The sequence below is a fragment of the Penaeus japonicus genome, unplaced genomic scaffold (assembly GCF_977035675.1).
Source record: "Penaeus japonicus unplaced genomic scaffold, GWHDUDI00000001_assembly GWHDUDI00000017, whole genome shotgun sequence".
NCBI classification, from domain to species: Eukaryota; Metazoa; Arthropoda; class Malacostraca; order Decapoda; family Penaeidae; genus Penaeus; species Penaeus japonicus.
The window spans coordinates 15,662,715-15,675,214 of NW_028234419.1; the positions used below are offsets into that span (position 1 = coordinate 15,662,715).

General features: G+C 37.6%; 3 protein-coding genes and 1 pseudogene across 9 annotated transcripts in view; all 4 read left to right on the plus strand.

Annotated features, from left to right (window-relative positions):
* LOC122258629 (uncharacterized) overlaps positions 1-402 on the plus strand; it is a 6,570-nt gene extending 6,168 nt beyond the window's left edge. For 2 of the 4 annotated variants that reach the window (XM_086546021.1, XM_086546022.1), the window contains one exon: positions 1-322. This exon is cut by the window's left edge and continues 311 nt beyond it. The gene's annotated coding sequence lies outside the window, so the exon portion shown is untranslated. The other 2 variants (XR_015191783.1, XM_086546023.1) reach the window with 2 other exon arrangements.
* Positions 403-464: 62 nt separating this feature from the next.
* Positions 465-2,941, plus strand: LOC147470011 (uncharacterized; annotated as a pseudogene). The gene is made up of 2 exons (XR_015191784.1): positions 465-520; positions 663-2,941. The product of XR_015191784.1 is annotated as an uncharacterized LOC147470011 (transcript).
* A 1,399-nt stretch (positions 2,942-4,340) lies between these two features.
* Positions 4,341-6,142, plus strand: LOC147470012 (zinc finger protein 711-like). The gene is made up of 4 exons (XM_086545778.1): positions 4,341-4,367; positions 4,524-4,568; positions 5,071-5,397; positions 5,894-6,142. The coding sequence occupies exons 1-4, from the start codon at positions 4,341-4,343 to the stop codon at positions 6,140-6,142; spliced, it is 648 nt and encodes a 215-aa protein (XP_086401904.1).
* Positions 6,143-9,673: 3,531 nt separating this feature from the next.
* LOC147470013 (zinc finger X-chromosomal protein-like) overlaps positions 9,674-12,500 on the plus strand; it is a 4,246-nt gene continuing 1,419 nt past the window's right edge. The window contains exon 1 of one of the 3 annotated variants that reach the window (XM_086546030.1): positions 9,674-11,279. In XM_086546030.1, the coding sequence (XP_086402156.1) occupies positions 11,043-11,279 (237 nt within the window). In that variant the 5' untranslated portion in view covers positions 9,674-11,042. Of the gene's footprint in view, positions 11,301-12,500 lie in introns of all 3 variants that reach the window. The other 2 variants (XM_086546029.1, XM_086546031.1) reach the window with 2 other exon arrangements.

Sequence of the window (12,500 nt, forward strand, 5' to 3'; positions counted from 1 at the left end):
AAGATTGAGTTGTAGAAAGGATGAAGCAAATGCCAAGCAAAGGTTAAAAATATATGTCTGTGTGTGATAATACAAAGTTATACCAATGTTTCCCAGTCCACCCCAACCTAAATAGTAAGTGAACTGAGCCTTCAAAGTTTGGAACTGAGGAAGCAGACTGAAGGCTTCCAAGTGATAGAAGAAATCCCTGTGACTTAGCTTAAGGAGATAACAGAAAGAAAGATTGATAGGCTCATACCAGTGACCTGTTTTTCTCCCGTAGGTGTGGTCAACCATCAGAGGCAAGTCCCCGGCCAGAGGCAGGAACATGTTCGTTTGTGGATTTTGTGGCTACTGTGCCCGTGACAATGACAACCTGAATCGTCACATCCGGACTCATACAGGAGAGAAGCCCTTCGCCTGTCCTTACTGTCCACACCGCACAACTCAAAAGAGCCACCTAAAGAATCACATTGCCTTGAGACATGAAAAAGAGTTGGCAGAATCCCCCAAAACTTTTTAGGAAATTGATTTAATTTGTGTAAGGAAAACAAATTGTTCAAGCAAGTGTAAGGAAAGTTTAGAAAGAAAAAAAAAAAAAAAAATGGAAAAAAAAAATTATGTATTATTTATTAATGGTCAAACACAAGAGGAGTAACAAAGATTTTCCTCTTCTCTTCTAGGGAGCGGACATGTATAATGCAGCTGCCATAAACAAGCACCATGAAGGGTCGATGAGGACCACTGTACCCCACATGGTCCTACCTCCACCCTCAGCTCCCCTTCCTATTAGAAGGCCAGTTGCCCAGGTGTCACAGGAAGGGAGCAGAAGAGATTATAAGTGCAAGGTTTGCGGTTACCAGGCCATCAGTGAATCCAAACTCACCATACACATCCGCAAACATACTGGGGAAAAGCCGTTTGTTTGTCCGTTTTGCTCCTACAGATGTGCACATAAGAGTAATCTCATAACTCATGTGAAAACACGTCATGCAGAGCAAGGCCAGCCATAAATGAGTGATCTTGAAACTGGGGAAAAGTGAAGAATGGTGAATTCCATTATGTGTAATATGTACTTGGAACATCCATGAGACTGAATTATCAGATTTTGGTAAAAGCTTTTCATGTGCCATATATACAGTATGAAAGTGGGAAAACAGAGAGTCAGTTAATTGTAGTTGACCATTACCGTCAGAGGAGTAACTCTCATGAGATTTTCCTCTTCTCTTCTAGGGAATGGACTTGTCCAAAGCAGCCAGTTGCCGGCACCGTGAGGGGCAGGTGACATCTGTTTATCCCACTGGTGTGTTTCTGCCTTCTTATAAGTCTTCCTCAGGAGGAAGACCAGTTGCCCAGTTATCTCAGGAGGCAAACAGGAGAGAATTTAAATGTCAGACATGTGGATATCAGGCAATCAGCGAATCAAAGCTCACCATGCACATAAGAAGACATACAGGAGAGAAGCCCTTTGTTTGTCCCTACTGCCCTTATAGATCTGCTCAAAAGAGTAACTTAAGCACGCACATCAAGAATGTACATGTATATGGGAAGACATAGCCAGCCATTCCTTGAAGGTGAATGCCTGTTTATTTTGTATAGGATGTAATGCTAGAGAATTAAAATAAGACTGCTGGAAATTAGTCTTAAACATTTTTTTCCTGTTCTCTAGGTGACCCCGTGGGTAGGCAAGAGCAGGGCCAACTACCAGTGTGAGTCATGCAGCTACAGCACTCGCAACAGTAAGGATATGCGTCGCCATATTCGTGTCCACACAGGAGAGAAACCTTTTGCCTGTCCACTATGCTCACATCAGTCTGCTCGCAAGTCCAATCTGATCAATCATGTTAGAATGAAACATGGCGTTCCATACAAATAGGTAAAGGGAAGCGAGGCATAGCATGTTATATCTTCTGTGGAAGAATGCAAAAATTATTAATAGTGTATTCAAGTCCCAATGTGAAAACACCCAGTTGATCATAAGATTCATACGAAATGTAGTTGTCTGAAAAAGCAACACATTTTCTCTGATGAATGCTTAAGGACTTTAATTGTTTGAAAACCAAATGAGTACAAAACATTTGGGCACTTGAGTGAATGAATTCTCGTGTTCCCGTAGGTCCAGCGGTGGAGGACTAGGGCAGGCGGAACATGCCATAGATGCGGCCAGTGTGGATACCAAGCTAGGGACAAGCTGGACTTGCAGCGACACACACGCATCCATACAGGAGAGAAGCCATTTGCATGTCCTTACTGTCCCCATCGTTCAGCATTGAAGGGAAATCTTAAACATCACATCTTACGGAGACACATGAATACGTGATGTAAAAAATGAAAATTTCCTTAAAGATTGAAATGGAAAAGTAACTCTTTAACAATGTTGGAAGGAAATTTATTGGCAGACACCATCATCCTCAATAAGTGAAAAAAAGCTGATATCAATGGGGAAAACTAGAACTCTTATAAATGCAACAGTTAAGAAGACAAGAGGCCAAGTGGGATATTTTGAGGAGAGCCTATATTTATTCATCTTTCCTGTTTGTAGGTACCCAGACCTGGACAGAGACGCAGGACCAGAATGCCACAGAAGTGTCCATTATGTGGCTATCAAGCTTGGGATGCTACTACCATGCGGCGTCACATACGTATACATACTGGGGAGAAACCATTTGCTTGTGAACTTTGTTCATACCGTTCTACTTTGAAGGCTAACCTCAGACGACATATTGCATATAAGCACAGTACTCCATAGAACTGAATGGCAGTATGATAATGAAATTATGGCTAGCTGACATTTATTAGTGCTAAGATAAAAGTGTTAGTATTGCTATTTTTAATATGAACATTACCATTTTACCATAGAGTGAATGTAATTTTTAGCAAATCTTACAATGTATGCCAGTATAAAGAATCAGCTCAATTTTTGATTGTATGTGTCAATTGACAATAAAATTTGTTTCATAGATTTCCTTTTTGATTAACCCTTTTATTAAAAGGATTATACTTCATTGGCCAAGTCCTTTAATGGGTGGTGTAGCCCTTGGAGTTCAAGATAGTGAAGAATATGGTAGATTTGACATTTTAAATTATATTTATTTGTTAACCTTTCATATGTCAGATTTCACATGATATCAACTTATTAACCCAAAGTGGTTGGGTGTCATAACATATGTGACACAAGATTTAGGTATTGTGATGTATGTGACTCGAGTCACTTACATCACAGACGTTATGACACAGCTTTGCTGTTTGTTACACTATGAGTAATGGCTGAATATGGTAATTGCAATTATAATTGCTGTAATATTCAACAAAATATATTGACTATAAAATCCCACACTCCCCTGACACCAGCAGGAAAGGAAAAGCCTTAACCCGATCTTTGGTCTCTTCTGAGCACCAGTACCAGAGAGTGTTGGTATATTGCGAGATACCTAGCACCTGCTCTAAAGTACTAGATGTGCAGACAGTGAAAAGAGGAAGGTGACCCAGGCCATGCGCAATGTCCCTTCCTCTGTGCCAGTATGGCTGCACTGTGCGGTGGCACTTGTAGTCATAAGCAAAGGTCTCTTTCCTCCTTCCCATCCCTTCATGTTGTCTTCATTGGGAATGATTATTTCTTTCAAATTTGTTTGTGAAATAACACAAATATGAAATTAGAGTTGAGTTTGTCCTCCCATGAAACTAATACATGTATCACACTGAGAATAGAGATTATAATTAGCTGATATGGACCCTTTTCTACAATTGAATCCACTACACAACCTTGATATAGCCTATTAGATGAAACATAAGTCTCACAATAAAGTGAAAATACAAAATTACTAGTATTGTAATGAGTGAATGTAAACACAAAAAGTCATTATAAGTTGCATGCAGCTACCTTGCTCTGAGGTAAAACCCATCTGCTGTGTAGATGACACTAGTGCCTGCCCTAGGGTCCATGCAAGCTAATTTATCCCCATCTGCATTGGGTTAATGAACTTGTCATGTTTATACAAGTTTTATTTATGATTAAATATAACCACATACATATGTTATTTATATATTCCTAACACTTACATATTCATATATTCCTACACTGGATTTTCACCCTCAGGATAATGGTTGCATAATCTAGTCATGTAAAACATAGGAAGTGATCTTTGATAAAATTAATACAACTGTTTTAAGACAGCTTTGTATAAATATGATGATGTATACACAGTGAAAATAAGAATGGATATATACTACCATATCCTTTCTCTCTAATCAATATAAAAGAGTAGAGGGGTAATATGCATTCCACTTGAATGATCTTGGTAAAGGAAAGTACTATAAGTGATATTAGAAAATGTAAATTGGCATGGTGAACAAAAATAGAGATGATCAAGGAAATACAGCAACAAAAAGCAAATATATTTATTTTCAAGGATTTACTTGACCTCCCATAGACAACTACCTAATCTTGGGGAGAGAAAAAGATTGAATTATCCCTTACCAGAAAGTTGAAAGTATTTATCTCTAAAAGATTTTGAATGTAAACATTAACAAGAGATATGAATTAGGAACTTGAAGCAAATATAGATGTGCAGAAAGTTGTGTGTGTGCAGGTATGTTTGTGATGTTAGAGAATTTGATATAAAGCAAATTGGCTTTGGTATGGATCATTAAAGTCTTGTTTAATTTTTTTTTTATTATTTTTATTATTTTTATTACTATTATTATCTATATCCTCCTCCTCCTCCACCTCATCATCATCATCATCCTCATTCTCATCATCATCACCACCACCACCACCACCACTACTTATCATCATTATCATTAATTTTTTATCATGAATTTTTATTTGTTTGTGTTTTTCACCTATATAATATTCTATGATGATGGTTCATATTATGATGATTGATAATATGTTTGAAATAATTATTAAACCCAGTATTATCATCATAATTATTTTTTATTTATTATTATTTTTATTAAGCGTTCACTATTAGTGCGATTATGAAAAAAAGTTTTCTATAATTCAGTGTTAATAAAGGTTGAAGGTTGCCACTGCTGCTGCTTCAGAGAGGAAAGGCAGGATGCAAACTTAAGCGGCCATTTCTTTTGTAGGGCGGTGCAGTAGCAGCAGTGGCAGCAGCACTGCGGGTGTGCTCGGTGTGCGGCAAGATGGGTTTTCGACGAACGTATGATCTCCAACGACATATGCTGTCTCATGCAGCAGTACGACCCTTCCAGTGCCCTCATTGTCCATACAGAGCAGCCCTCAAGTACAACCTTGATGCTCATATTCGACTCAAACATCCAGAAGAAGCACAGTCAGTACAAAGGAATAGAGATCCAGGATTTACAAGTGGGACTTTGACAGGATCTGTGTCCCAGGGATCATTACAACAACAATCCTGTGAAGCATCTGACAATGGAAACAGCTTTATTCAAGTCGAATGAGTTGAAGAAATATCTGAATTCTCTGAAGAATAACAGTTGTACACGTATGGAATCTGAAAACTATTTATCTTTTGGGTTTCCCAGTAATAAGCAAAGAGACTGGCAATACAATTAACAGTAACAGTTCTCTTTGCAAGCCTTTTCAGTAGTACTGTCTGATACATCTTCCACCATTGCTAGTGTCTTTCCTCTTTTAGTTTTTGACTGTGGGAATGGGAGAAAATATTTGCATTTATGCAAATGAACATTTTATTGGGTTTACAAACACAGTGCTGAAGAAAAGAGAAATTGTCAAATAATTTTTTTCCAAAATCTGAGAGCATGAGTATGATACATGCAAATAAATGAACATTTAGATATTGGATATAACTGTATGAAAGCCAATTAGACAGATAGCAGTAATGGAACAAGTGTGAACAGAAATGCATTTGCTATACCTAAATTTGGTTGGAGGTAGAAAAATAAAGTGGTATGGTTTTCTCCATAGGGAACGGAGTTGGGCAAGCGAGCTGTCATGACAAGTATCGGAGGAGGAGGTGGCAGCGCACTCAGGACATCTTTCGTCTGTGCTGTTTGTGAAAAGATCTTCAATCACAAGGGCAACTTCATGAAGCACTATAGAACACACACTGGAGAGAAGCCATTCCAGTGCCCCAAATGCCCCTATAAAGCTACACAAAAAGCTCATTTAACTACCCACATGTTGGGAAGGCATGGGGAGCTCCTCCATAGCTAGTTTGCAAGTACAAGGGATAATCACCACATAACTAACAAAGCCAGACATAAATGGAACCTGGCCAAGATAATCCTCCAGTAGAATTCATTCATCCAAGCATACCCCATTAGTGGCAGTATGTTAGTCAGTATTATATGTAATTTATTTCACCATTTGTATTGGTGTTCATTTTTTATTGGTTTATGAATATGTACTGCTTGTCAATGTTTGATAGTTATATGTAAATTTTGGCCATTACAATTTATGAATAAAGATGTTAAAGAAAATTTTTGTTTTAGTGAGAAATATGAAAATGCAAATCATTAAAACAATATGAAAGTTCTGTGACCCTTTATAAGAATTGTAGGTGAAATGATGCAATAGATTTAAGTTTATTTATACAAAGATTATAAACCTCTACAAGCAGAATTGCTGATTTGGAGAAAAAAAAATCAACATTGATTAATTCATTGATACAATAGGGATATAGGATTGGAATTCTATAGTTTCATAGGTTTATCTATTGTAGAGTTCTTTCAAAAGGCTAAATTGTGATTGGTAATTAAAATTTTGACAAGAAATGACTTCAGAATGTTTAGATTTTTTTCTACTATATGCTTTAAATGAAGGTACTTCCAATTCTATCATTTATTTTATTTTATTAGGTGGAAAATAAGGTAATATCATAATCAGCTTTTATTTCTTAATAGTTTTTCACATATTTCTTATCAGATTGCAGAGTATACAAATATATTTGTTTAACTGTCAGTTGATTTTTTAATTTATAGGGGAGAGTAAGGAATATGCATCCATGGTGAATTTGCATGTTTTGTTTTGCTGTTTAACACAAAGAAGTATGCTAAAGAAGACTTAGGGTGACGGTTTTCTTTTCCTGTAGGGACAACGCCAGAGGGTGATTGATGGGCTGCCAGGGTTGACCCCCACCAGTGTCCTCCACCCTTCTTCAGCCGTACACCTCAGTCCTCACTTTCAGCCTCAGGACAGAGTGCAGGAGGCTCACCACCTGGGTAGTTCTTCAGAGGAAAGAACTGTCACTGAAGGTCCTGTTGCAGGACATGAGGGTCATAACTGGAGTGATGGCTCACATCCACGTCTCTACCCATGTCCTGTCTGTAACAAACCGTTTACACACAAAGGCAATCTTCGAAAGCATATCAGGATACACACTGGAGAAAAACCATTTGCTTGTTTTTATTGCCCCTATCGTGCCAATCAGAAGATTTTACTTCAACTACACACACAGAAGCGACATTCACAAGCCGATCAGAACTGGCAAGATGTTAAACATAAGCCAGTAAACATGGTTGAGATACAGCAGAAAAGAAACTCAGCAGATTAGTGGAAAAAGTATAAGAAACATGATTTTTTTTCTGTATGTTTTGCATTAAAATTGATAAAAAGGATGTTTGTTGGTAAAGAAATATAAGACACTGAGTTACTAAAGTATAGTATAGAAATAGTCTCAGAAAGGAAAATACATTACTCTGTATCCTAAAATATTGAAAAGTACGCAGTCTCTTTGTAAGTACATGCTGATATTGGATTAAGAAAACTAAGGTAGTGGTTTTCCTATTTCTAGGGTGACCTGGGAGGCTTAAGAGGCAGAAAAAGGCTAAGCCACAACGTTATTGCTGCTGTGACCAACACTGCCTACAGCTACACGTGCCCTTACTGTGGGAAGGGTTTCCACTATAAGACTGACATTGTGCGCCATCAAAGAGTCCACACAGGAGAAAAGCCATTTAAGTGTCCTCATTGTCCTTACTGTTCCACACAGAAAGGAAATCTTAGGAGTCACATGGCTAAGATACACAAGAGTTCATTAGAATAAATTATTCTTGAATGGTTACTAAAAATCATGTGAAAGCAAAATAGCTCTAGTTATTTTATTAATATTGGATTCTATAAAGAAAATTGTGAAATATGTGAAAGTTTATGGCATTTAAAACCTGACTTAACAAACCCTTAATAATGTTCTGCCATAAAAGTAGTTTCTAACTTTAACTCTTTCTCCCCAAACTCCCTCTCCTCTCCTTTCCTTCCACCTTCTGAAGATCACTACAATTCCACACACAATCAGAGTAAAAGAAGGTATTAGTTCTTTTAACCCATTGCGTACAGGTGTCATGACATACATATCGGCACCGATTAGGCCTAAAAGACGGGAGTCAATGCGTACGTGACGCAACTTTGGGATCTGCTCACAGTTGAAGCACACAGTCATGAAGTATTATGGCTGTAAGGGGGTTAGCTCCAGAGCTACAGGGTTCCAAAGTCAGCCTAAACCTGCATTTTATGATGGATTTATGGAAAATTATTTTTTGGGCTAGTCAGTGCTACCCAGAGGGCGGAGAAAATCCTTCCCCCATCCCTCTAATTTTTAGCTGTTGCCGCTAGTGTCATAGACCGCCCACTCTGATGACCAATTAGGTTGTTAGGTGCCCCATCCGCAATGGGTTAAGATATAATAAAGATTCCTAATAGACTATTCATAATAGACATCAGTTTAAATTGGTCAACCTCAGTGGCAGCAGATTATAGTACACAGGATACAGTTTTAGAGACAAAGCCAAATGGATATCCATTCAAATTGTAAGTCAACCAGATACAAAAATCTTTAAAACTACTAACACTGCTGTGCAAAGACTGCATCCTGTCAATCGGTTGCACTGACCAGAGAATATTACTTATTGAGTATTTTAACATTCAAATAAGGTGAGCACCATAGGACATCCTTACAGACATTTGTGTATACATAATTTATGTTTGTGTAGATGCTAGACATCCTTCCTAGTTTTTTTGCCAGGCATGGAAATTGTTCTGCAATATATTTCTCTCTCTCTTCCTTATCCTCTTCCTCTTCCACTTCCACTTCTACTTCTACTTCTACTTCTACTATTTCTATTTCTACTTCTACTTCTACTTCTACTTCTACTATTTCTATTTCTATTTCTATTTCTATTTCTATTTCTATTTCTACTTCTACTTCTACTTCTACTTCTACTTCTACTTCTACTTCTACTTCTACTTCTACTTCTACTTCTACTTCTACTTCTACTTCTACTTCTACTACTTCTAATTCTAATTCTAATTCTACTTCAACTACTTCTACTTTCTTCTGCTCCTCCTCCTCCTCCTCCTCCTCCTCCTCCTCCTCCTCCTCCTCCTCCTCCTCCTCCTCCTCCTCTTTCTCGTCTTCCGCTTCTCCCTCTTCTCCCTCTCCCTCTCCCTCTCCCTTCCCTCTCCCTTCCCTCTCCCTTCCTCCTTCCTCTCCCTATCCCTATCCCTCTCCTTTTTCTCCTTCTCCTTCTCCTTCTCCTTCTCCTCTCTCCTTTCCTCTCCTTCTCCTTCTCCTTCTCCTTCTCCTTCTCCTTCTCCTTCTCCTTCTCTCCTTCTGCTTCTCCTTCTCCTCCTCCTCTCCTCCCTCTCCCTCTCCCTCTCCCTCTCCCTCTCCCTCTCCCTCTCCCTCTCCCTCTCCCTCCCCCTCCCCCTCTCCCTCCCTTTCCCTCTCCTCTCCCTCTCCCTCTCCCTCTCCCTCTCCCTCTCCCTCTCCCTCTCCCTCTCCCTCCTTTCTCTCTACCTACTAACTTCTCCCCCTCTCTGAATTTGTATATATCAAACAGTATGATATTGTGCTTGCTTTTATGCATATTATTATACAGAACTATTTAAAAGTATACAGAAATATGGATGATATAATGTGAGCAAGATAATGAGATTTTGAAGGTGAATATTATATGTAATATTTTTCTATGTACATATTTACAGAGCATGCTGTAATATAATATAAATAAGTAGATGGTTTATTGTAGCCTAATTGTACATATTAGAAATATAGAGGAGAATAAAAACATTGTGTTTGATATGCAATTAAGCTTCCTCATTTTGGATATGTGAATCTGAATTATGGTCACAGTGCTTAATTACAAAATGTGATATGGATTTGAAAGGAATTTATTTCCGAAATATTTAGATTTATAGTCATCTAGCCAAATAAATGAACATCTCTCCTCATAGAAAGTGATGTAATTGTTTGGTTTAATGGTATGAAAAGGAAAATGTTATTAACCAGTATAGACCTGGCCTATGCTGTTGCATTTTGCTGCATTAGATGTACCAAAGTAGTCAAAGTTTTCACAAAGAATGTAACTATTAAGGAATTAAGAAATTGCTTAAACTTTATATCAGTCCAAGCACACACATATTTTCTCATTTCCTTTTCTCTTAGAAAAAACAAACAAACAAATGGCAGATACTGTCTGCATATTTTATAATTAGTTAAATACACCATTTCCCAGCAAAGTGTTGCAAATGTTTATGAATAGATAATGCTGCAATTTTGTTTTTCTACAACTATCACTTCCTACTAAAAAAATAATTCACTTGTTTGAAGGTAGCCATTAGATTATAGGAACATTGCTTAGAAAAATAGTATTGCTGGAGACTGCTGCACAGCCCTGTATTTGCTATAAATATATCTATTTGTGATTGATTACCAAATATTCAAGTTTATTTGATAAGTATTATCAAACTTCAATTTTATTAAGATATTTAAAAACTTGAATATAAAATGTGTGATAAGAAGATATGTATCAGTATATGATTTCTAAGTAATGATTTTGCTTGAAGTAGAAAGAAAAGAATGAAATATATAGAAAATAACCAACAATTAAGCTCTTGCATGTTCACATAGAAGAAACAAGGCCTTTTTCGACAACGGAGATCTGATAACGAAAGTACAACATGTATTTAAGTCTGAAAAACAAAGTAACGGATTGTAAAAATCGGATAAGGGAATGGACAGTTGTATTCCTATTGGTTACCATGGGGAGACTTTTTCTGCACCAACTAGAGAAACTGAACTAAGAGATGGTCTCTCCTGTAGGTTCCTGGTAGAGGCATGCAGCCAGTCTTGGTGGGAGTAGCGCAGATCCCAGCACAACCATCCACTGGCGGAGGTGCACGTTGCCCAGTCAACTCCTGCCCCTACTGTGGCCGAGAGTTCATTAAGACGGGTGATCTCAATCGTCACATCCGTACCCACACTGGGGAAAAACCTTTCCAGTGCCCTCACTGCCCGTACCGCTCCAGCAGAAAGTCCACACTTAGGAATCATGTCCTAGCCCATCACAGTTAGGTGAAAATGACATTCAGAAAAGTTCAGTTGAATATATATTTTTAGTTATTTTAGCTTGGTTAGTGTTCATCTATTTATTAATACATTGTAATCATTACTATCTCCTCTCTCTCTCTCTCTCTCTCTCTCTCTCTCTCTCTCTCTCTCTCTCTCTCTCTCTCTCTCTCTCTCTCTCTCTCTCTCTCTCTCTCTCTCTCTCTCTCTCTCTCTCTCTCTCTCTCTCTCTCTCTCTCTCACTTTCACTTTTACTCTTACTCTTACTCTCAATCTCTCTGTCACATTGTCACTTTCTCCTTGCAATTTATTTGAACATCATCATCATCATCAATGTCATATATTCATTTATTTTATGATTATTCTTCATATCATTATTACTGATTAAAATTGATGTAAATTTTTAAAATGATCATAATGGTTATTGAATACCATTATTTTGATTATTATTGTTATAATCATTATTACCACAACCGTTTCTAATTGTCGCTTTCAATGTCAATGTTATGATTATGGTTATAATTATGTTAATGGTCAGGATTATGACATTAGCATTAGTATTGCTATTACTAATGTTACTTTTATTACAATTATCAGTATTATTGAAATACTCATCTTTGTTGTTATGGTTATCATTGCTGTTGTTTTAGTTATATCTTTATTTTTATTTATTATTATTTCAATGTGATTTTTATTGTTAGTCTTTTTTTTGTTCTTTTTTTTATATTGGTATAATTACTACTACCATCATTACCACCACTACCATTACCATTACCATTACCATTACCATTACCATTACCATTACCATTACCAACACCAACACCAACACCACTACCAACACCACTACCACTACTGCCACTACTACCACTACTACCACTACTACTACTACTACTACTACTACTACTACTACTACTACTACTACTACTACTACTACTACTACTACTACTACTACTACTACTACTACTACTACATACTACCTCTCTGAATCTCTGCTCTTTCTCACTCTCTACCTTTCCCTTGCGCATATTGTCTATGTGTATCTCTCTCTCTCTCTCTCTCTCTCTCTCTCTCTCTCTCTCTCTCTCTCTCTCTCTCTCTCTCTCTCTCTCTCTCTCTCTCTCTCTCTCTCTCTCTCTCTCTCACTTTCTCAATACCACCACCACCGCTGCTACTACCACAACCACCACTACTACTACTAATAGTTACTATTTGCCACTTACTACTACT